This window comes from Melospiza melodia, chromosome 8 (genome assembly GCF_035770615.1).
Source record: "Melospiza melodia melodia isolate bMelMel2 chromosome 8, bMelMel2.pri, whole genome shotgun sequence".
Classification (NCBI taxonomy): Eukaryota; Metazoa; Chordata; class Aves; order Passeriformes; family Passerellidae; genus Melospiza; species Melospiza melodia.
Genome location: NC_086201.1, coordinates 35,702,572 through 35,725,945, shown reverse-complemented (window position 1 = coordinate 35,725,945; position 23,374 = coordinate 35,702,572). Strand labels below are relative to the sequence as shown.

General features: G+C 47.8%; 1 protein-coding gene across 10 annotated transcripts in view; it reads left to right on the top strand.

Moving 5' to 3' along the window:
- Positions 1 to 14,377: 14,377 nt before the first annotated feature.
- Positions 14,378 to 23,374, top strand: part of LRRFIP1 (LRR binding FLII interacting protein 1) — a 112,784-nt gene continuing 103,787 nt past the window's right edge. For all 10 annotated transcript variants that reach the window (XM_063162685.1, XM_063162684.1, XM_063162681.1 and 7 more), the window contains exon 1: positions 14,378 to 14,482. In XM_063162685.1, the coding sequence (XP_063018755.1) occupies positions 14,393 to 14,482 (90 nt within the window). In that variant the 5' untranslated portion in view covers positions 14,378 to 14,392. The remainder of the gene's footprint in view (positions 14,483 to 23,374) is intronic.

Genomic DNA, 23,374 nt, shown 5'->3' with positions numbered 1-23,374 from the left:
CTGGGTTTTTATAACACGGCAATTTCTGCTGCTGAACATTAGACCTGGCTTTGGTCTCGCGCCAGGGGCAGGCTCAGATATCCCAGGCTGGGGATTGCAAAGGGGATGTGTTTGTGGGAGAAAATGTGCACACTTGTCTGGCAAAATGCTTCAGCTGATGATAAATCTGTGTTTCTGTCATTCCTTTTGTCATAGTCAGTGTCTTTCCTTCAAGTAAGAGATCTGGAAGTGAAACAGGCTTAGCAAAATCTAGTCCTAATTGTTATAGGGAACAGGGTGAAAAGAAGAAGTCCTGCAAGAAAGCTTAAAAACAATATCACCCTAGTTTTGAAATTAAAAATGTGTCTTGTGACTTCCAAGGCCCAAGCACTGCAGTTCAATTACTTCCCATTTCAGTGATGAAAGCCATGGACAGTTTACATTCCCAGGTCCTTCCCATCAGCTCTGCAGGAGCTAGAGCTGGATTTGAACACAGCTCCCATAAATATATACAGTTTTTCCAGTCCAGAAGCAGTTTAATGTGCTCCCAAAAGTTTAATGGGAGTTTAACATGCACCCCTTTCTTATAACTTGTTTCCCAAAGGAGCTGACTTAAAGCCTTTTTATTCCTTTTTTTTTTTTTTTTCCTTAGGGCTTTGGATTAGTCAGTCCTCTGTGACCCTGGTACAGCAAGGGGGTAGGAGGATGTTTCAGGATTTTGGAAGAGCTGGGTGTGAATATCTTGAGATGGGGTTGCTGCAGCAGGAATCCTTGCCCACAGCAATGATTTTACCCACTGGTTTGGACCTACGGGCTCTGGTAGAATCATGCGCCTAAACTCAGCATCTAATTTTTAGTATTAAAAAAAAGGCTGGGAGGCTTTGAAGCCTAATGAAAGATGGCTTTGTCAGGGCTAAGAGAAGCTTCATTCCCAGTTTGTGCCGCTCTGTTATTTTCATTCCTGCTCTGCCCCAGCCGGTGTCACATCTCAGAGGCCTCTGTGAAGGGCTTTCACAGAAGAAGGTGGTGGGGAGAGGTGCCCAAACGAAGTGCCACGGCCTGGCTGGTGCAAATGCCCCGGAGGCAGTGCGTCCTTGTGTGGGATGGGACAGCCTGCCCTGGAAGGCTCCTCTGCTGAGCCAGACCCCACTAGAGGGCACAGCTCCTCCACCTTTGGAGACAGCGAGGATGCTGCTGCGGCTGCTGCCCAGCCCCATTTCTGGCCCGGACAGACAGACAGACAGACAGACAGACACCAGTCCATGAGAGACAGACCGAGGTCTCCTGCCAGAGGTGTGGATGGACAGCCAAGCTTCTCTTGCTTTTTGCTCTCCAAACAACTGGAATGTGAGCACCTCTGATGAGCACTGTAGCAGTGCCAGGGAGCCGATTTTTTTTTTTCCAGCGTATCTCTGTCTGCTCGCCCGCTTCTTCTGAGGGAAAATATGCAGGATGCTGAGGATCAGAGCCCTTCAGTGGTGAGTGGTTTGCAAATGGACACTGTGGCTGCATATTACAGCGTCCTGAGTGGGTCGCTGCTGGTGAGAGAGAGACGGACGAGAATCTTGTTTCTGTGATCAGAAGGCTGGATTTATTGATATATCATATATAATACATTATGACTATACTAAATAGAATAAAGAGAGCAGTTGCAGAGCTGCTGCTAAGCTAAGAATAGAAAGAAGGAATCTATAACAAAGTTGTGTCCAGGGACTCGGTCCCTAGCTTGTTCCTGTGATTGGCCATTAATTATAAACATGGGAACATGAGCCAATCAAGGTGCCCCTGTTGCATTTCACAGCAGCTGATAATAATTGTTTACATTCTCTTCTGAGGCCTCAGCCTTCCAGAAGACACAGAAATCTGAAAGAAAGGATTTCTGTGAAAAAATGTCTGCAAGAGCTGCATTGGTAGAGCACCTGGAGCATCCTGCACAAACCTAGGAATGCACCTTGCTGTACCTGTGCAGTGAGGGGTTCCTCGCTTGAAATAAATTTTACTGGGCATGAGTTGTTTTTCTGAGGTTTAGGGACTGCATTTCACTTTACAGCCACCTGATGTAACTGTGTCACGAGAATTTGGAGGATGGATCTGGCCACGGGAGTGGTGTGGATCAAATACACCTTGTGGACCTTCCCCCACTGCTCCACCTCAGCCATTTTATTTGGTTTTTAACTGTGAAGGAAAGGCTAACATGTCAGTGGTGCACAAGAATTCCAGAGGAGGTCAAAACTAAACTTCTAGGCTAAACACTCAAGAATAATTCCAATAATCTTGTATTTCTGGCTCCGCCTGCTGCATAACTTGGAGCAGGATGCCTCTCCTTCCTCCTTTTCCTGAATTAAAGGAGGTACAAGCACACAGATCTTTGTGGGGCAGTTTAGAAGCTCCTGGAGGGTTCTTTGTCAGTGGTTGTGCAGCACCTGGCTCTCCCTGGCTGTGAGGAAGCATCGATGTGGGCACTGTAAATCCTCCCTTGCTGAAGGAGGAGTGGTTCTGTGGGAAAGGCAGCAGAGTCTGGCAACAAAGGCACAGCCCCGAGCTGAACACAGAGACTGAAAGCTCAGCTTTGCCCCTTGTTTGCTGTCTGCCTGTGGAAAGAACTATTTTTTCTCCTCTGACCTGTTTCTCCCCCTCTCCTTGGGCTCATCCACATGGATTCCATGTGGTCCCTGTGCAGGCAGCCCAGCTCAGGAGGTCTGATCACTATCAAAGCTCCCATGCTGTGGAAATGAGGCTTGGACTTTGTACTGCTCTGAAATTATGCTCATCTTCAGCATTTTTGGTCCTCTGAGGCGCCTGAATACCACAAAATTGTTCCTGATGGGTCAGTTTGTATCCAAAACACTCTCATTTCTAAATTTTTCAAGAACAAGCACCTGAACCCATGGTCAGCAAAATAAATTCAGAATAATTGATCCATCCAGAGGTAACAGCAAATAATGTTCTCAAAACTGTTTGCCATACCTGTGCTGTTAAACATGCCATCCCTTGTTTGTGTGGTGGTTTTCATACACAACATGGCTAAGGAGTTAAATCACAAAATGGAAATGCTTGAAGTGTCCTGGAATTTGCTGTTTCTCCCATTCTGTGTGTGATGAAGTAATGAGAACCCAGGGTATTCCACTGGTGATCATCCAGGCAAGGTCTGTCACCACTGCCATGCAGCATTGAAAGATCTTTTTGTTTTGAGAGGAGCAAGAATTGTGCCTTTGCTAATGAAAAAAAAAAATAAAAAATTGACGTCCTCACTGTTACAGCGCCAAAAAGTTAAAAACATATTTTAAGGATTGGTGGAGCTGTAATGGTGAACAGATCATTTACACTGTGGCTCAAAACTGTGAGCCTGCCCTGAACTGCTCCAGGCCTCTAAAATGCTTGTCTTCCTGTTAATTAATTATTAACGTTGCTAAAACACTCCAGAGATTGGCTTGGAAACATTAAACAAACTTAATATTAATAGCTCCCAGATGATAAGTGATGGTGAACATTAGCATGTGTTAAAGACCGAGGAGGGAAAATGACTACTGACTACAATAAACATTTGAAGTCTGGTGGCATTAAATTACAAAGAGAATACAAGTGTGAACCACAAGAAAGGCTTTCCTGCAGCATTAGCACTTGAAGAGACAGGTGAGATTGTTTTCAGCCCTGAAATTGCACTTGGCAGGTCACAATAAATAGCCTTGAGGCATGTGCTGAGGTTCTTGTCATGTGTCTAATGAGCAAGGTGCAGCTTGGGTGACAAGTAAATGAACGTGGCTTGCTCGAGTAAAGATGCCTGCGTTGAACAGTTTGTTTATCTCAAACTTCACATCCTCATTTCTTAGCAGACCTTGGCCAGGAAGATCCCTGTGAAAAATGCCAATCGCTTGTTTTTAAAATTTTAAAAGTTTAATAGTAATAAAATGGTTATTACAATAGTGATACAATTAGGGTAATAATAATTTGGACAATTTGGATTAGGACAATATGAGACAACAAATACAAGGAGTGATGGACAGTGCCAGGTACCTTTTTCTGGGCAGCATAAGCCCGAAAAAGGACCCACGTTAACAGAGGATTAACCCTTAAAAGCAACAGCCTGTTGCATATTCATACACCTCATACATGATGCATAAATTCCATTCAAACACAGCATTCTGTCTGGTCGGTGTCAACTTCTTCTTCTGAATCCTAACAGCGTCTTCAAGGTGGGAAGAAGTTCATTTCTTCTGATAATGGAGCAATAAATTCTCTTTCTCTAAAAGATTTAGGTATCCTGTGGCTGCTATCTCTCTGCAAGTCCTTTCTTTTAAACAAAGTATCCTACATAGCATCATTTCTATTTTAACAATTTTTATAACCTAAAACTATATTTAACACAATACTTAAGAGAATTGATACAGCATCACTTTCTAACACAACACGTATAATATTCATTTTAATATTTGCAAAAAGCCAATCGTAAAACACATGCATTTTTCACAATCCCCCTCCATGAGTCCAGCCCCCCCTTGCCAGGAGAGCTGCCACGAGAGACCTTTGGCTCTAGGCTGGGTGCCCAACTTCAGAGGAAACAAAGGAAAGGCCAGCTCCCAAGGGCCATGGAAATGGAGGAAATGGTTCAGTGAAACAAGAGACATCTTTATCTGACAAGGTGCAGGTTTGGCAGCATTTCACATGACTAAAGCATTTAAGCAGTCTCATCCACGTGCAGGGTCTGGTGTCTGCCCTGAGCTCCATGTGATGCTTTCCATCCAGTGGGGATATCACATTTGGGATGGACCTTGACCTCTCAGGAAAACTTGGTGGCAAGTGGCCAGCTGGCTCCAGCTTTTAGTGTGGGACTGGCAGAGTGATCACACATGTTCCCTTAGGAAACCAGGCTAAAAATGGCTGTAGGTGGTACCTTTCCAAGCCAAGGGCTATGGAGGAGCTCCCTGAGAGCCAAAAGTTGCTCAATAATCTCCCCCAGAAGCGCTTCATCTCTCTGTGTTTGTGAGGAAACTGTATCCAATGCAACTGAAAATGTTTTGCCTGTGCATGGAAAGAGAACTATTTAAGCAATGCTGTCTAGCACAGACTTGAAAAGCTCATGTGGGTGTGAATATGAGCTTCACTTCCCTGAAGTCCCCACCCAGCTTTGGGGATGCCTAGCCCAGAAAACTTCACAGGGCATTTTATGACAGGTTTTGCCTCTCCATGGCAGCCACAGCACAATTTTGCCTTTTCAGGTCACATCGAAATGTTTGGCTGGTTTTCAGCTGGGTTTTAGTCTCAGGCACTGTGTGTTACAGGCATGGTCTGTACAGGCACAAGAATAGAAATTATTTCATCAGTTTGAGCCTGAGTAACCTCGTTTAAGGCCAGATGCTGCTGGAAGAGTTGTAAAGCAGTCATCTTGGGCAGAGGTGAAATGAGTCATCTGTTGCCAATAAACTTGGAAGGAACAGAGATGCCTGGGGGCAGGGGGGGACGACACCATGATCTGCTGTTACCTCCGGCAACTCCTTTTATAATTGAAAAAGGTATTAAAAATTATTTTGGGAATTTCTAATTAGCTGAGCCGAACCACAAATGTGCTCCGGATGTTTCAGAAACTTAACCTAGCAGCTTCCCCAAAAGAGGCCACGCAGAGAAGTGTCTTTCCTGCCTTTCCCCTCTGCCACCACCAGCTCCAAGGTCAGAGAGGATGAAAACCTCGGCAGAAATTGAAGTTGAGCAACAAAGGCGGTGCCTGTCAGCCCCTGGGGAGGTGCCTCCTCCTAACAGCGCCCAGACATCAAGGGCTTAAGGCTGGAAACCCTAAAATGTATTGAGTAGCTGTCCTTAGGGAAAGGCACAGGTAGGAAAGGCAGAAGGCAAGAGGAAGGAAAAGCAGAAACTTGGTGGCAGAGTCCATTCTACTCCTGTCTCTGGCTTCTTTTTTCCAGTATGGTCCTTGACAAGTTGTTGGGCTGGCTGTGGAAATTGGTCGTTTCTAGGTGCAAAATGTTTTGCTTTCTGTCCAGTTTGGGTTATTCCATGTTTTATCTACCTATTGATTTATTTATTTACTGTTTTTACAGCAGCTGAAACAAAAGGGTTCTGCAGGAACTCATGTTTGGAGGGAAGGAAAATTATTCTCCTTATTCTTGCTACAATGGGAGGGAAAACAAAAAACTGGAGATTTTGACAATGCTTGCCTGAGTGTTTTGTCTCTTTGTTGATGGAGAGTAGCTGATTCCTTCACATTCCTACAGGGAAGGATCAGAGGGGTTTTAGTGCTGCAATAATTAAAGCTGAGGAAAATGGCAGAGCGCAGTACTTTCACAGGAAAATGGCAGAGCACAGCACTGCAGGGCTGGGATGGATGAACTGGGCTGGGATTCCCAGCGAGGCACTGGGCAGGTGAGTTAGCCCCATGTGCATCAGTCACTCTGCATGGAAAACCAGGAATGCTGTGGACGCCAGAGAAACGTGTTATGATTTAAAATCAGATGCACCAGCTCTAACACACTGTGTCACCTCAGATGTTTTGTCTCCGTTTCCTCTAATGTTTTGTCACCAGTATCATCTTTCACTTCCCAGTTTAGGCAAAGTCCTTTATTTCAGGAAACTATAATGACCTGTCTTCCTGCCCTGCTGGTGATTATCCCAGCTGGAATGTGAAATCCTTTAGGTAAGCCAGGAATTGTTAGCTGCCACGGCTGGTTTGCTGCCATTCTGTGTGACAGGAGAGGTGACAGGAGGTGGGGCAGGGATGCACAGCTTCAGATGATAAAGCAGAACCACAGGACATCACACAGGTGCTCTTCTGTCTGATGCCAAGTGGTTGGAACCATTCCCTGAGAACAGGCCTGGCCATTTTTCACTTTGCTGTAGAAGAGGTGAGTGGAAAATACCTCTTCCCTGACAAGAGCGAAAGATGAAAAGTGAAAGAAGTGAAAGAAGCAGAGCACAGCTTTCTGTGCTCGAGGAGGGGGATGCTTTGCCTCTGGTTTGTGCCTTGGAGGAATCTGGATAGATTTCCATGGGGACAATAAACAGCACCTCCTTCCCCTCTTCCGCTCCAGCTGAGGGAGTTTTAGCTGTGATGTGGTTTCCCAAAAGCTCTCCCAAAAGCATGCTCATATGGCATTTTACAGAACACTATGACTAATTAGTGCAAGCACTTGGTCTTTTGCAAACAATTGGTTGTTTTTAGGCCATGTGTTGTGGCTGTGTTTTACCCCAGCCCAAAACAACTGGCGTTTCACAAAATCTGGAGGGCCTGCTTGGAAAATGTGGCTCAGCTTAACGCTGCAACATTTGGGATGGGAGTGGAGGAGGCCACACAGCATGGAGCAGGAAAAACACAGGGAAACTTGTATCAAGGCCATGTGATTCCTCACTCCCGTGTCTCCGGGCTGTCAGTGGGGTGAGGACACCGGCACCACGGCAGCAGGAATGCTTTGATGTATTAATCCCAAAGTGGTGCAGGGTTAGCCCCTCAGCTGCTCCAGCTGATGTAATGCATTGTTTGCACCGAAGCCAGGCCGATTTTGTCTGGCTGAAGGATTTACTAGCTCAGACTATGTTTTTGGACAGATGTAGAGGCTGTATTCCCAAATTAAATATGTACATTGATCTCTTGCCTGCATTCCACCTGCAGTGCAGGCAGAGGGGATGCAAGGCATCCCACAGTCTGGAATACAGCACTTGAAGTAGGGAAGAAGGGGTGGTTTTAGATTAGGTGGAAGAGACTAGCATGTCTTTTCTTCTGAAAATAGCACGGGGCTCTCTTAAAATGTAGCTTTTTTTACACATCAAGAGGGGAAGCCACAGGAGGAGCAGCCAAATTTGGAGCTCAGCAGTGCTGTGGCAGGCTGGGAATAGCAGATAGGAGCAGAGAGAGCAAACAACAGCCCGTGACCATCCGGCTTTGGGAGACAGCCTGGGGTGGGTTTGGCTCCCCAGCACAGCCCCAGCTGCTGTGGAGCTGGCTTCACTTTGCTCTGCTGGAACACCAAGCCATGGCGTGTCTGCTGCTAATTAGATTAGGTGCACAGAGGCTTCCTTGAGCGGGTTCCCATTTTTGCCTGGGAATTTTGCGCCCCCATTTTTTGTCACTGGGCTGCTCCCAGTGAGCTCAGTCGTGGATGGCACGCTGCAGGTGAGCTCCCTGCCTGGCACAGTCACACAGAGCCTGCACATGTTGGTCTGGGTGAAGGCTGGAGGTGCCCTCCAAGCAGGAGCATGGATGGGACAAAGACAAGGACAACCTCTCTAGGGTCACTGAGTGTCATCTGGGATGGACACACATGTCCCAGATTTCCTGGCAGGGTGAAAAGCCTGCAGTGTTTGCTAGGGCAGACAGACCCTCAGGGTAGTGCTTACCACAGGCTTGACATACCCACTCACAGCCTCTTTTGGGGTGCATGTTCAGAAATTTGGGAAGAAACCTCTGCTATCCAGACTAAAATGATGTATGGTCTGTTTAGCTGTATGTTTTTGTGCTGCCTTGGCTTTAAGCTTCATTCCCATCCCACTTATCTTCAAAGGACTTTATAGAAGAGAGATGCACTTTGAACAGACAAGCCAACCCCTTCTCATCTCAGTAGAGTCCTCCTGCTGCTTATCCTAGGAACTGCTCTCTCCACAAGTATTCAAGTTTGATTTATTTTTAATATGGAAAGGTAGGCTTGTGGCACCATTTTAGGTAAGGTCTTGCAGAGGGTTGTGCAATGACCCTTTCTTGAAGTGCTCTCAATGTTTTGGTGTTTCTGTTGTGATGGTGGCACGCAACCAACCCTTGGCCAGTTTGTGACCCCAGAACTTCCTCCTTTTTCCCTATTAACAGTTGGTGAGGTCATGAATTTAGCCTTTGGCAAGGTACTGGCTGTCTGCTTGATTTCACTCCACTTGTTTCTCAAGTCCTTAACCTCTTGTATGACTTTACCCTCCTGTTTTGGTGACACTGTAACACTGTGTCGTCAGCTTATTTCATTAGCACTGTCCTACTTGTGCTGGGGTGCAGATGGAAGTACTAAATGAAATCAACCCCAAGGTTAACCTTTGAAAAACTCACTCCAAGGGAAGATTCTTCCTCAACCCTAAAAGTGATCCAACGCCGAGACCTCGAGCTTCCTGAAGAGGCATCCTGAGTGACCTGTCAAAAATTCACAAATGGAAAACTATCTCTCATGGCATGCCAAGGTGATTAGAGGAGGCCAATAACTCATTGAGGGGTTTTGGAAAGATGAAGCCAACCAATGAGCTTTCTTCAGAAAAAAAACCACATCACATTGCTGTTGGTAAAAGCGACCAAGGGCTGCTGTTGTGGGATTTTTTTTCTCCTAAAGTCCTCCTAAAGCTTGGCTTGGAAGCCCCACAGTATTGTCCTTGGCCAACCCAAGCCCATGGATCTCTGTTTTGGACCAGCTGGGAAGACACTAATCAGTTCTGGCTTTGCTGTGTGACTACAAACTCCAGGCTAGACATGACAAAGCTCAGCAAGGCTCCCCAAGGGCCAGGGCTCTGCTGATGCAAATAATGACCCTGCTGACTTGCAGAGACAGAATAACAGTAAGGAATTTATTTCATCCAGGCAAAATACACATGGACACCACCAGTCTCCTGAGCCCTGTCTTGACGCTGCTCAGAGGTGGCAGCACACCTGAAAGCTTTTCCCAGGAGATCTGGTTTGCTGGAGAGGATCACCTTGGTTGCACCAGTGTTTTGTTCATTTTCCTGCAGAATTTCAGTGCCAGCACATATTTGTCTGTGATGTAATTTTTTTCCATTAATAAATCTGCAGACCCGGCTGGATGCCGCTGCTGTTATGTTTGCAAAATATTGCAACGCTGAAGGAGCCCTGCTCATCTCATGTATCCTGACAGTCTCAAATATTGGCCTCCTCAGTGTGGATTTTCCAAGGTCTTTAAAGTGTTCCCCTCTCCTTGGACTAATGGACATCTTGTTAAAGCTGCCAGGCTTCATTTCTGGTTTGGCAGATGCTGTGACCTTACAGTGGAGTGGAGACGTGCCCTTGTGTTTGCTTTTAACACCCTCAGCCACAGGATTGCCCTATCCCAGGGCTTGCCTCTAGTATAAATGTAATCACATTTTCTTTCAGGGGACATGAAAACATCAATTTTATTATGTAAAAGAGGTTCCTCAAGTACACCACCACCAGTTTGAACAGCTGATTGCTTGTTCTGATTCTCAACAGTTGGGTTTTACAAGAGGGTATGGTTTAAGAGCAGCACAGGGGAAAATTGTATCTTTTATGGTGTGCTCTGCACAAAGCAGCCTCCTTGCACACAGGATACTGGAGAATGAGGGGTTTATTATGCATTTATAACAGAGCCCTTTAAAGCTGGCATGGGATACTCAGTGTTGTCCGACTGTCATTCATCACAGTCATGACTTTCAGACAAAACCAGCCTCGCCCTTGTGTTGCTTGTTAAAACAAGGAATGTATGCTCAGTGTTTCATTTTCACTCACAGCGCTCCAAAGCGCAGCCAAAACCAACGTGGTTTGAACCATTTATTTCAAATTTATCTGGACAAATTATCTATGTATAGTATTTTTATAACGAGATGGCTTATTTTGTCTATATTCAAAGAAATAAAAAATTACTGTGCGTGTCTGGAATGCAGGGAAGGAAAAGGATTTCTTACACTGCAGAGCACATTCAGTGAGTGGTTTGAAATCTGACTGCAGTCTCCCACCAGCGTGTTCTCTTCTAATTTCTCTGCTCTACTCTTTGAATTCTTCCTTCCCTCCTTCACCTTTCTTTCTGCTATCCCCTGTATTTCCTTTCTCTATTTCTTCCTTTCTCCCCGGTTCTGTTTCTCTCTTCTCCCCCTTTCCCATCTTTCCCCTGGATTGCTTTTTTTCTCTGTTTCTTCTCTGTCCCTTTCTCCCACCTATTTCTTTCCTCCTTCCCCTGTATTTCTCTTCCCCCTTTGTCCCCCCAAGATTTCTATTCCCCTCTATTTCTTCCTCCCCTTCCCTTCTGCCTTTCCTTTGTCCCCTCAATTTTCAGTTTTTGGACAAAAAAACCTGTCCAGCCCAAGGCTCTGCAAGGCTTTCAGCCAGGCAGGCAAACAGCACTGATGCAAATCCTCCTGCACCCCTGAGCAGGGAAATTCCTTGCATGGATATCGTGATGCAGCTGCACAGGTGGCCAAAATCCCTGGGTAACAGGGACCTAAAAATAAGGCACTGCTCCGTCTCTCCAGCCAGAATTCCTCAAAGGGCAGGGGCAAATGTGAGGATCAGGGCTCAGGGAATGAGTAATGCAGAGCCTGGAAGGGTGGTAGTGCTAAGCCAGGGCTTGGGGAGGTGGAAAGGGGAAGCCTGAGAGATATCTAGGAAAGCCAGACCCAGCAAAGCTTTGCCTCCAGGGTGAGAGCTCAGTTTAAAGCCCCTTGCAAAGCAGGTCCCTTTTAATCCACTTGTGTGGGGTCAGAGCAAACCTGACACCAAATCTGAGGGGGTGACGCACGTTCTGCTGCCCAAGCAGTGTGGGGGACTCATCCACCTGCTTCTGCTGACAAAATAATCATTTGATTCTTGCACAAGATAAACAGCCCCAGGTGCAAGGAGCAGCATCCATGCAGTATCACTACCCAGCCAGTCTGAGGATGACTCAGATCTCAGGTGTTGTACATGAAAACTGCCAATAAATACTGAGCGGGCAGGTGCTGCCTTTTACTTCAATCAAGTTTAAATCGATGGTAAAATTAAATCATAAAGATTAAAAGCAGCTTTCTGGTCAGAAGGGAGTGGGTGGGGTTTGTAGCCTTTTTTGTAGTCCTTTTCTCTGTCTATGTAACAATGAGAGTTTGAGCCACTTTAATTCATATTTAGGGAATTAGCATGAAAATTGAGGTGTAAGGGCTGCAACAGGAATCCCAGAAAATACATGTTCCTTGTCAATGTGAGTTAATTAAGCACTGATGTACTTGAAACTAAAATTAATCCCGTCCACTTACACTTATTAGGAAAACTCATTGTTGAAAAGACCACGCAGGGCTATGAAGATGTGTAAGGTGTCAGGGCACAAGGAGTGTCTTGTTTCTGTCCTGCTCCCCCTGTATTTGGGGCACAGGAACACCCCAACTTCACAACTGGCAAGGTTTTGATGCCCATTTCCATGATTTCTGGTAAATTTACTGTGTCCACTTCTGAGCTCCTCGGGACAAGACAGGCAGAGCTCCTGGAGGGGTTCCAGCAGAGGCTGCAGAGGTGATGAAGGGATTGGAGCATCTCTGGGGAGGAAAGGCTGAGGGAGCTGGGGCTCAAGAGGAGCCAAATATGTGTATAAATATCCAAAGGGTGCATATGCAAATATACACCCTTTGGATATTTATACACATTAAAGAGGTGTATCTTTGCCAAAATAACCACAAAATAAAAGATAGCTCTTGAATCAGTCGGTCTGGAACATCTTTAATGTGTATAAATATCCAAAGGGTATATATTTGCATATCTGGATATTCCAGAGCATGGAGCAAGCTCTGCTCCATGAGGCCCAGCAATGGGATATGAGGAACAGGCAGATGCTGATGCCCAGGAGCTCCACCTGAGCAGGAGGCAGGAATTCTTCCCTGGGCAGTGACTGAGCAGGGAACAGACCATCCAGGGAGGCTGTGGAGCCTCCCTCACTGGGGATATTCCAGAGCCATCCCGACACAATCCTGTGCCCTGTGCTCTGGGATGACCCTGCTGGAGCAGGGAGGTTGGACCAGATGACCCTTTGTGCTCCTGTCCAACTTGACCCATTCTGGGATTCTGTAAATTCCTGCAGCTTGGCAGGGAGCCCAGGCACTCCAGTGGGAAGGGGGTTGGTCCACAGTGGGGCTGGGGGAGCAGGAAGGGGACCCCACACATCCCGATTTTGGGTGGTGAGGAGGAGAGTGAGCAGGGACCATCCCACAAACACACACTCACATCGATTTTAGATGGTGAGGACTGCGAGCAGGGTCCCTCAAACAATCCCCGCAAATTTTAGGTGGGGAGAGCAGAGATCCCCAAATACACCCTGATTTTGGGTGGTGATGGGAGTGAGGAGGAATCCCACAGGCATCCTGATTTTGGGCGTGAGGGCAGCGAGCAGGAGCCCCAAACACACTTCATGTTTGATGAGAGGACAGTGAGCCCCAAACACAACCCGGGTTCAGTGTGAGAGCAGCAGATAGGGAGCCCCAAACACAGCCTGGTTTTGGGTGCAAGGGCAGAGAGCAGGAACCCCCAAACACACCCCAGTTTTGATGCGAGGGTAGCGGACAGGGAGCCGCAAAGACACCCCAGGTTCGGTGCGGACAGAGACCGCCGAACACTTGCCAGTTTCAGATGCGAGGGCAGCGGACAGGGAGCCCCAAACACAGCCCAGGTTCGGATGCGAGGGCAAAGATTAGGGAGCCCCAAACACACACCGGGCTCCGTGTGAGGGCAGTGGGCAGGGAGCCCCAAAAACACCCTGGGTTCGCTGTGAGAGCAGTGGACAGGGAGCCCTAAACACAGCCCGGGTTCGGTGAGAGGGCAGCGAGCCCCAGACACAGCCCGGGTTCGGTGAGAGGGCAGGGAGCCCCAGACACAGCCCGGTTCGGTGTGAGGGCAGGGAGCCCCAGACACAGCCCGGCTTCGGTGTGAGGGCAGCGAGCCCCAAACACAGCCCGGTTCGGTGCGAGGGCAGGGAGCCCCAAACATAGCCCGGTTCGGTGCGAGAGCAGGGAGCCCCAAACACAGCCCGGGTTCGGTGAGAGGGCAGCGACCCCCGAACACAGCCCGGGCTCGGTGTGAGGGCGGCGAGCCCCAGACACAGCCCGGGTTCGGTGTGAGGGCAGCGAGCGGGCACCCCCAGCCCGATTTCGGTGCGAGAGCAGGGAGCCCCAAACATAGCCCGGTGTCAGTGAAAGGGCAGCGAGCCCCAAACACAGCCCGGGCTCGGTGTGAGGGCAGCGAGCCCCAAACACAGCCCGGGCTCGGTGTGAGGGCAGGGAGCCCCAAATACAGCCCCGGCTCGGTGTGAGGGCAGCGAGCGGGCACCCCCAGCCCGGTTTCGGTAGGAGAGCAGCGAGCTCCAAACACAACCCGGGTTCGGTGCGAGGGCAGAGAGTAGGGACCCCCAAACACACTCTGGGTTCGGTGCGAGGGCAGCGGGCAGGAAGCCCCAAACACAGCCCGGCTTCGGTGTGAGGGCGGCGAGCCCCAAACACAGCCCGGGCTCGGTGCGAGGGCAGCGAGCGGGCACCCCCAGCCCAGCTCGGGCGGGCGTGAGGCGGCCCGTCCCCGCAGGGCGGGGGGCGGCGGCGCATGCGCGGGGCGGGGGGCGGTGACGGCCGCGCCGGCGGAGGCGGCGGAGGGAGCGGGAGGGTCGCTCGGGGCCGGCGGCAGCGGCTCCGGCTCCGGCTTCGGCTGCGCTCCGGACCGGGCCGGGCCGGTCGGGACCGCCCCGCCATGGGGACGCCGGGCGCCGGACGCAAGCGGCTGCCGAACCGGGAGCGCCTGACGGCGGAGGACGATGCGCTCAACCAGATCGCCCGCGAGGTGAGCGGCGGGAGGCGGCATCCCCCCTTCTCCCGTCTCCATCCTCCTCCCCTCGCCTTCCCCCACGGGCTCCCCCGAGCGCCGCGCAGGCGCCCCCGGCCACCGGCACCGCGGCGGCTCAAGGGCAGGGTGGAAGCCCTGCTTCACCCCCGCCTGAGCTTCACCGAGCCCGGGCTCCGTGAGGGAAGGGCGTGCGGTGCCGGAGCCGCCCCGCTCCAGCCCCGCCGCAGGGCATGTCCATCGGCCGTGCTGATGGGAGCCGCTGGGGTTGGTGTGAAACACTGAAAATAGGCCGCTGGGGTGTGTTATGGGTAGGTGTAAATCATAGAATGGCAGCGTGGTTTGGGTTGGAAGGGATCCCGAAGATCATCTCCTTCCAAGCGCCCTGATGTGGAACACCTTCCACTGGACCGCGTTGCTCTGAGCCCGATCCAAGCTGGCCTGGAACACTTCCAGGGATGGGGGTGAAGAATGAAAAGCAGAATACTGCAAGGTGATGCTGGGTGTGGGCATAAGTGACCCCTCTCACTTGGAAACTGGTTTTTGTGTTGCTGCCCACCAGATGCTGCATTGTGCTCGATGTGACTTTAACCTTCCAAACCAGCTGATTGCTGATGCTTCCTGCCTCCTTTTTCTTCTTAAATTGGTGCAGTGGTAACCAAGATAATGTGAATTTGTTTTTTATGTTTGCTAAATCTGACAAAGCCTGTTCTCCATCCTTGCTGTCCTCCAATGGGGGAAAGGGGGATAAGCAGCCCTGGGGTTCTTCTCCAGTAGGAAACCTACGAGAAGGATGGAAAGGGACAGCTTACAGGAGCATAGGGACAGCACCAGGGGGAATGGATTCAGACTGAAAAAGACCAGGGTTCGATGGGATATTAGGGAGAAATTCTTCCCTGTGAGGGTGGGAAGTCTCTGGCCCCAATAAGCTGTGTCTGCTCCATCCCTTGAAGGGATGGAGGGTCCAAGCTCAGGCTGGATGGAGCTCTGAGGAACCTGGTCTGGTGGAAGGTGAGCCTGCCCATGGCTCGGGGTTGATCTGAGGTCCCTTCCAACCCAAACCATTCTGTGATTCAGTGTCTAAAATGCTCCAGTGCTGCTGCTGATGGTGGGCATTCTCTTCCCACAGTGTGGGTTATGTGTGTCAGCCCACCTGGTGGTGGTGTGACCCCAAGATGGGTTACCAGATAAATTGCTCTTCTGGAAGACTTTTAGGTCTCCCTTGGTTTCCATTCCTGATTCAGAGCTGCAGCAGGATCAGGTGAATGCTAATGTATGGCTTATTTCTGGGGGCACTGGTAGGTTGAGTTAGCTGTGGCATTGTGCTCCTCATTGCCACCAATGCCTTTCCAGTTGTTGTGCACCATTTTCTGGTAGTTTGTAGCATCTTTGGAGTGCATCCAGCAGAGTTTTGTGTGAGTGATTCACATAGTGTGTTCTCTGAAGGCAGATTTTTGTGGCAGGGTGCTGAGTAGGTTCCCAAGGATGGAGTTTGAGGTAGGAGGACAAGAATGTCTCATGTCCTGGACATGAGATAGCAAGTTAGAGTGATTGTGCTGTCTGTTAGAGTCATGATAATATCCTAAGAATTGTTTTGGGATGAGGGTTTGAATTCCACAGATGTGTCCTGGCTGTGCTGTCATTTGATCAAGGAAGGCATCAGTCTCTAACAAGGAACCCAGCTGCTCTTTTCAGTTGCACGTTTTTCTCCCACTTTCTCTTTTCTTTATCTTAGATCTGCTTTTCCCTGCATTGTGTAATGATTTGAGGACTCAAACATTGTGGTGGTTTGTGTTTTGTTAATTTTTCCCCCTTCCTTCTCCTGGGGTTTGTTTAAAGGACAACTCCATTTGCTCAAAAAGCCCAACACAAGCATGTCTTTTATCTTTTCCCTTGAGTGCTAAAACTGTGAACTGCCAAGTTCAAGGTTCAGCATTTTCCCATATTATTTTATCTATTTGCATTACCCCGTCTCGGAGCTCTTTAATTGTTTTGTTGTTTAACTGCCTGTTCTCCACACAAAGGATCCCAGATGAATCCTTCTGGATGATCCAGAATATGTCAACTAAACCTTTTGTCTCTTCTTAACAAGGATGTTGGGAGCCTCCATGTTAAGAAGGTGGGAGGGTTCCTGATATTTTGACTCTTCCAGCTTTCCTCACACGTGTTTAACAAAGCTGGGACACAGACATGTGGCTTTTGCACATAGATTTCCACTCCTCTCTTGGATTTGGTCCTTTGTTATCCAGAAGCCAGAGGTGATGGCAAGTTTTTTGCAGATCCTAGAGTCTCATTTAGAGTCTCATTTCCCCATGGGAAATATGTATATTCCATATGGGATAGCCCAAGAGAGCATCCAAACCAGGCTGATTCACAGAGCTACCTTTTATTTTGTGGTTATTTTGGCAAACCCGCCGTTCTCACTCTACTACGTGTTCCCATAAGAAGACAGCAAGACTTGCAAGGACTTTGTGACACTCTTGCCGTTTGAATATTAAATTTGTGTGGGTTTGCAGCTGGGGTGCCTTGCTCTGTGTCTTGCAGAGCCCAGGAGAGACCCTGGCGTGGTGAAGAGGGCCGCGAGAGCGAGCGTGAGGGGAAGCAGCTGAGCAAGAGGAAGGAAATTGTGAGAGTGAAGCATCTTGTAGTGACAAGGGTTTAGGAGCAGTATTAGTCTTGTTAATCAGTAGTAGTTTTAGTGCTTGAGGCGCTTTCTGAAGTAGTTCATCACCTTGTTTGGAGCTGTTCACAGGTGGAAGGTGCAGATCCCTTCCATCGGGAAAGGGTAGTGCTGTGCCGCCAGCTCCTGCTGCAGGGTTTGACAGGCACGGTAATTAAGTGGATGGCAAATATGTAAATATAATTAACATAAAGCACTGTGTTCTGAGTGTCTGACAGACTCACAGGCTGCCACTCACAGGGTTTGCTGTTGACACACCTATTTGCTGTTCACACACCTGCCCTGTGCTGCTGAGCTTGTTTTCTCCCGGGCGGCAGCGCTGCCGATCGATGATCGGCTTCTCCGCTCTGAGGCCGGCCTCCACACCAGCAGATCATTCCAGCCTTTAGGCCAATGGAAATTTTTGGGCTCTTTCAGTGCCCTGGGTGAGCACATGGCAGCAGTGTTTGCAGAACCCAGCACTTTGATACTGCTCAAGGTCCGTGCCAGCAGAGCCAGCGGGCGCCGTGTGCTTTGCACTCATCTGTGCCTCGGGAAGGCACAGCTGAACCTTCCAGGAGCTGCCTTCCTGCCTGGATTACATGCCTTTGATGTGATTACTCCAGACATCGTTTCTTCAAGGAATTTTTTTTTTTTTTTTGCTAACTTCCACTCCACTAGCCGCGGTAATAATTGTTCCATGCTGCAAATCCAGCGAGGGGCTGTGTAAATGAGATATTTCTCTTGCAGGCAGATAATGCTGGTTACTGTTTTTCATTTTCATGAATGAGGAAGGACAAGGTCAATTTCTTGTTTGCATTAGGAATGTAATTGACACCTTGTTTTGCCGCAGTTTTGCAGGCAGATGTGTGTTACACTGCTCAGAAAAATGATCCTGCCGTGTGTCCTCTCTCTGCTAGAAGTCTTCTTCATCCACCATTTTATAGAGCAGAGCTCCTTAGGTAATAATTCGCTTGCAATTAGGAATAATTAATTTGTAATTCAAGCAGCATAATTTATTTTTTATTGTTAAAGAAAGTAATGTTGCAAGGGTTGTGCCTTCACTCTTTGTACACTTTATGTCGCTTTCAAGAAGTCACCTACATCTTTGTACATACATAATTATTACTTGGTTAAAAACCAGCACGATCCATTTATGGACCATGCATTTAATTATTTCACTGAAGTAACCAGTTTGGGCATTGACCTGCATTCTTAGAGATTCAAAAATTGGGATGTTACACTGCTATGAAGGAGCAGAAAGTGTTGCTAATTAGAAAAAGCTCAAAATGCAAATGAAACCAGCCAGCCAGTTTTAATGGTTACAGTAAGAAGGCACTGAGTAACTTCAACCGGCTAAATTGGAGTTTGGAGACTAGTGAAGAGATGCTGTGATGGCTGAATGTGGGATCTGTTAAATTGAGGGGTTAATTTGGGGGAGAAAACTCTTTTTTACACAGCACTTTGGGTGACTTCCATAAATAGAGATGGAAACAATTGGCTACAAGTTGAAGCTAAAGCAAGCACACAAGCCACACAGATTTTATTGAACTGTTACGCAAAGCAGAGCATTTAAAGCAGCGTGTTCCCTAAGGATATATTCCCTCAGGATATATTCCCTATAAGATCTGGGTAGGGTAGGGGTGGAACTTTCTGGAGCAGTGTTTGGCATTACAGATGTGTGAAGGCTTTTGTGAGCTGGGTGGATGTTCCTAAAGAATCCCTTAGAAACAGCCTGGCTTATGTAGCACCAGTACTTGACTGATTTTTTTATTGCATTAGGAGTGTTAATGGCTGATCCAAACAGATGATCTGAGAAAAGCATGTCTGGCTTTTCTGTTCTAGAGCAGAGAGTTACGAAAGCAAGGGATGCTCTTGGAGGCCTTGACTCAGCCTGGCTGACCTAAATATAGGAAGGAAGGAGGGCTCTGTGGGCGAGGCTTGCCAGTAGGGCGTGGGGAATTGTTCCAGATCTGAGATGATTTTATGTGGCAAAAATGCTCTTCATCAAACTCTCCTTTTTTTTTCCTAATGCTTTGCATCCATAGATCCAAAAAAAAAAAAAAGGTGTTGGCATCACTTGCAGTCTCTCTTCCCCCAAGGTAAATGTGGGAAGGAGCACTTTGAAGAAGTGAGATAAAAATCTCAAGACCCATCTCATGATGGTTAAATGGGTGACTGGAGCCTGTCTTACAATCTGCCTCTCAACTTGAAATAGTTACTTGTCTTTTTTTTTTTTTTTTTTTTTTTTTTTTTTTTTTTTTGTGTCCATGCCTGGCCTGAGTCCCCTTCAGCTGTTCCCTTGCTGTCTGAGGAAGCAGCTGTTTAGGAACTGTGATTCCTGTTTCAGTCAAGCAAGGGACTACCGGTAGGATTAGCAGCCTGGGAAGCCCAGCCTCTGTCCCTGTGAGCCCAGATGCTGGGCTTGGCTGCAGGATGCAACACTAATCATTACCTCATCTAGAGGCATGTTTTTCCAGGCCTGCTGCTGGATAAAGTTGGAGCTCAAATGTGCTTGCAAGGCTTTCAACACTGGGATATATATATATATATTTTTTTTTTTTTTTTTTCCTCCTTTGCTTGCAAGGAGCATAATCCAGGTAGTATTTTGGGTTTGTGGAGCGAGGTATTTGTCCCTCCTGTCGAGTCAGCACGTTGCCAAGAGCAGTGAATGTGTCTAGCTAGGCTGGAGCACTCGTAGGCAATCCTTAAAATAGCAGCTCTGAAATATCAGCTGTTGTCTCGCTGGTGCTGAAATACTTTTTGGGGAGAAGCTGCCCACTGGAATGTGGGGTGTGGGGGGGAGGGCGTGAGGGAGCTGCACTAAATCAAATTTTCCTTCAGAAAGGTGACTTTGAGGGTTTATATTAAACCCCAGAGAAGGGGAGGTGCTTGATCGCTTCAATACCAGAAGCAGAGGAAGCTCCCTGATAACTGTGCTCTTGCACCTCTGAATCCACCAGTGACACAGCTGGCTTTGCATGGAGTAGGAAAATAGTTGATTTTTGTGCTTCATCACACAGTAAAATGAGAGAAGTGCTTCAGGGCTTCTTGTCAGAAGACATTTGTAGCCTTTAACTCTCCTTTCCTTCACCCTGTTTTAGTTATGGAACAAGAAGTAGGCTGAAGGACTTTCCTGGCTAATGCTGGGAAGATAAACTGGCCTGTGCACTGAAATGAGAACATTACATCAGGCAAAAATAAATTTCAAAAGTATCTTTATGGGCAGGCTTGGTGTAGAAGCCGTAGGTTGCAAGAAATGTAAGGCAGCTCTGAAAGGCCTGGCTGCAGAAGATTCACCTGTTGAAATGAAAGCTTGCTGTGGCACAATAAATACTAAATAAAGCAGTGCTTCATTGGAAGGCATGTGATGGTTTTAGATAGGCAGGAAGAGCCTTGCAGTGTGCAAATGACTTCAGGTAGCTGAATTTTCTTTATGAAGATGTGGAAGTTCTGCTCATGCTGTTAAAAACTCAGGGATTCGAGGGTCTGCAGTGAGGGTACAGAAATCTGGGAAAACACAGAAATACCACTTGGATGCTGGCAGGAATGGGCCAGAGCTGTGCCCAGTGGGAGTTTGGAAATGTCCTCACCTAGACCTCAGCACCAGAGGCATTTCCCATTCATATTTGGGTGGTTTCTCCTCCTGCCTTTAAACAAACTTAGCTAAGTGGCATGAGGTGTGAAGGGCAAGGCTGGGAAGCATTTCCCAGTGAGCAGGGCTTGGAGCCTTCTGGCCCAACAAGCTGGGAATTGTGAGTGTTGGGAGAGGAGAGAACTCAAACAAACTCAAACTCTGACTAATGCTGCTGTTTCCAAAACTGAGCGTTGCTTGTTTTGGGGTGTGGATGTGTGCCTAAACCAAAAACTGGGCAGAAATGGGTGGGTCCCTGGCCAAATGAAGGCAGTGTCCTCCCAAGATGGATTTGACTTGCACTTGAGCATCCATCCTGCAGTCCTGTGCTCTGTTCCTCCATCCCCTCAGTGTTTCATATTTTCCTTCCAGTGAAATTCTGATTCACTATGTGCTGCTTCAGGGTGTGGAATTCTGAAAGGAGCAATGTTTGTCTTCAAATCATTTGGAAAGATGTTGGTTTTAATTTCAGACATAAAAATGTACAAGTTCTAACAAAACTATCTATTTCTGGGTTAAGGAAGGATGAATGTTTTGGGGTTTGGATATCCTTGAACAAAAAGGGCACAGCTCTGGTCTAAAACTTCAAGTGACTAGTTCTGACTTGAAAGTTTCACTGAATACCTTGAAATAACTTTTGTTAATTTAAGGACTTGAGATCCTGTTTGATGCCAAAAAAAAATGAGTGTCTGAGCTAATTGCTCATTAAAAATGTCTGACCTAGAAGTGGGAAGTTGATTGCTTTGGGGAGTGCTTTCAGTAGGAAATAGCCTGGGTGTGATGGGAGGAGAGGGGGATTTGCTCAGTGCCATCTGCCTTGCCCTTCTGTGAGCCACCTTGGCATGGGCTGTGGGTTTTATCCACCTTGGCATGGGCTGTGGGTTTTATCCACCTTGGCATGGGCTGTGGGTTTGTTCACCTTGGCATGGGCTGTGGGTTTATCCCCCTTGGCATGGGCTGTGAGTTTATCCCCCTTGGCATGGGCTGTGGGTTTTATCCACCTTGGCATGGGCTGTGGGTTTGTTCACCTTGGCATGGGCTGTGGGTTTTATCCACCTTGGCATGGGCTGTGGGTTTGTTCACCTTGGCATGGGCTGTGGGTTTATCCACGTTGGCATGGGCTGTGGGTTTTGTCCACCTAAACACTCCTGCAGCCTCTCGCAGTTGAGCTGGAGACAAGGAAAGTGATCTGAAAGTGCCAAATCCGAGCTGTGTTCCCATCTCAGATGTGGTGAGGAATGAAGAAGCTTCTCCATTTCTTATTGCTTCTACTCCTGGCTGGTTTATCACCTCTCCTTCCTCCTTCCTGCACATTGCTTTTCTCTGCAAGAGTGGAGATCTTCTGCTATACAGCTTAACCCTCACATTAGGCTTGCAAAAACACTGTGTGCCCTCTGGTTCTCCAACACTTTGTGAGCTCTTGGAGACAATATTTAAATTATTTTTTTTGTGTTATGTGTTGCTGTACCAGAAATCTGAGGCTTGCAGGTGCACCACTGTGGCCATGTTCCTGTTTTGAATAGCTGGTAATCAGGTATGAGAGTGCTTGTTATCTTTGGCATGGGAAGAAATGCAAAGGCAGTGGTTGGGTCTCAGAGCTGCAGTTTCCTTTCCTTTGGAAGGTTTATGTGAACGAGACTGGAATATTCAATTTGCATCCAAACCTCTGTCAAAGAAATAGCAAGATGGTATCTCCAACTGGCTTCCTCAGAAATAGAGCTGGGCTTTTCCTGCATGATGTCATTACTTGCAGTTTTTGGATGTAATTAGTGTCAGATTGATTTATCTCTCCCAGAGCGGCCGGGTTTACTGGAAGAGAGTTCCACAAAAGGAGTTTATTTGTGTGTTTGCTGTTTGGGCAGTGCCTTGTGTGTTAGTATTGCCTGCAGTGCAGTGGTGATGCCTCTGCCCCATTGATGATCCTCTGCAAACCATTCCCCAGTCCAGCAGATGCTCTGCTCAGACAGGGAATGTGAAGGAGTAATATTTCTTCCCTCCTGGTTTCTGCTTGTGCGTATCTTGTGACCTTTCCCTTCGCCAGCATCTGATTTAAATTTAATATTCCCTTTTTTTCCCTTTGCCCTCCTCTTTTGAGTACTTCCTACGTCCCAAAATAACCTTTCTCTAATCCCACTGAATACCATGTTTAGTTGAGTCTGTCTCTCGTGTGTGCCTCTGCCAGCCCTTTCCAGTAGGCAGGAATGGAATACAGGAGGATCTGGCATGCTAAAAGCTGGGTCAGGTTTTTAAACTCATTCCCTCAGGTCAGATGGATTTCAGGCATCCCCACTTGGGTCTTCTAATTATGGAGCATTTATCAGCTAACTTGCTGGGATGACAGGGGAGCAAGGAAAGGCTCTTGGTGTGCCTCATATGCAGAAAAATCCCTGGGCTCTGCTCTCCTATCGGGCTCTTGTAGCTTCACATTTTTTCCCTTTTAAAACACACGTTGCTTCAGAGTCAGATAGCTGAGAGATGTCTGGTTTTATCAGTGCCAAAGTGCTGCAGTCTTCACACAAACCCATGAAATTGTATTTGCTTCTGCTGACTACAAACAGAGGAAACAGCCTACTTCTTTGGGTTTTTTTTTGTTTGTTTG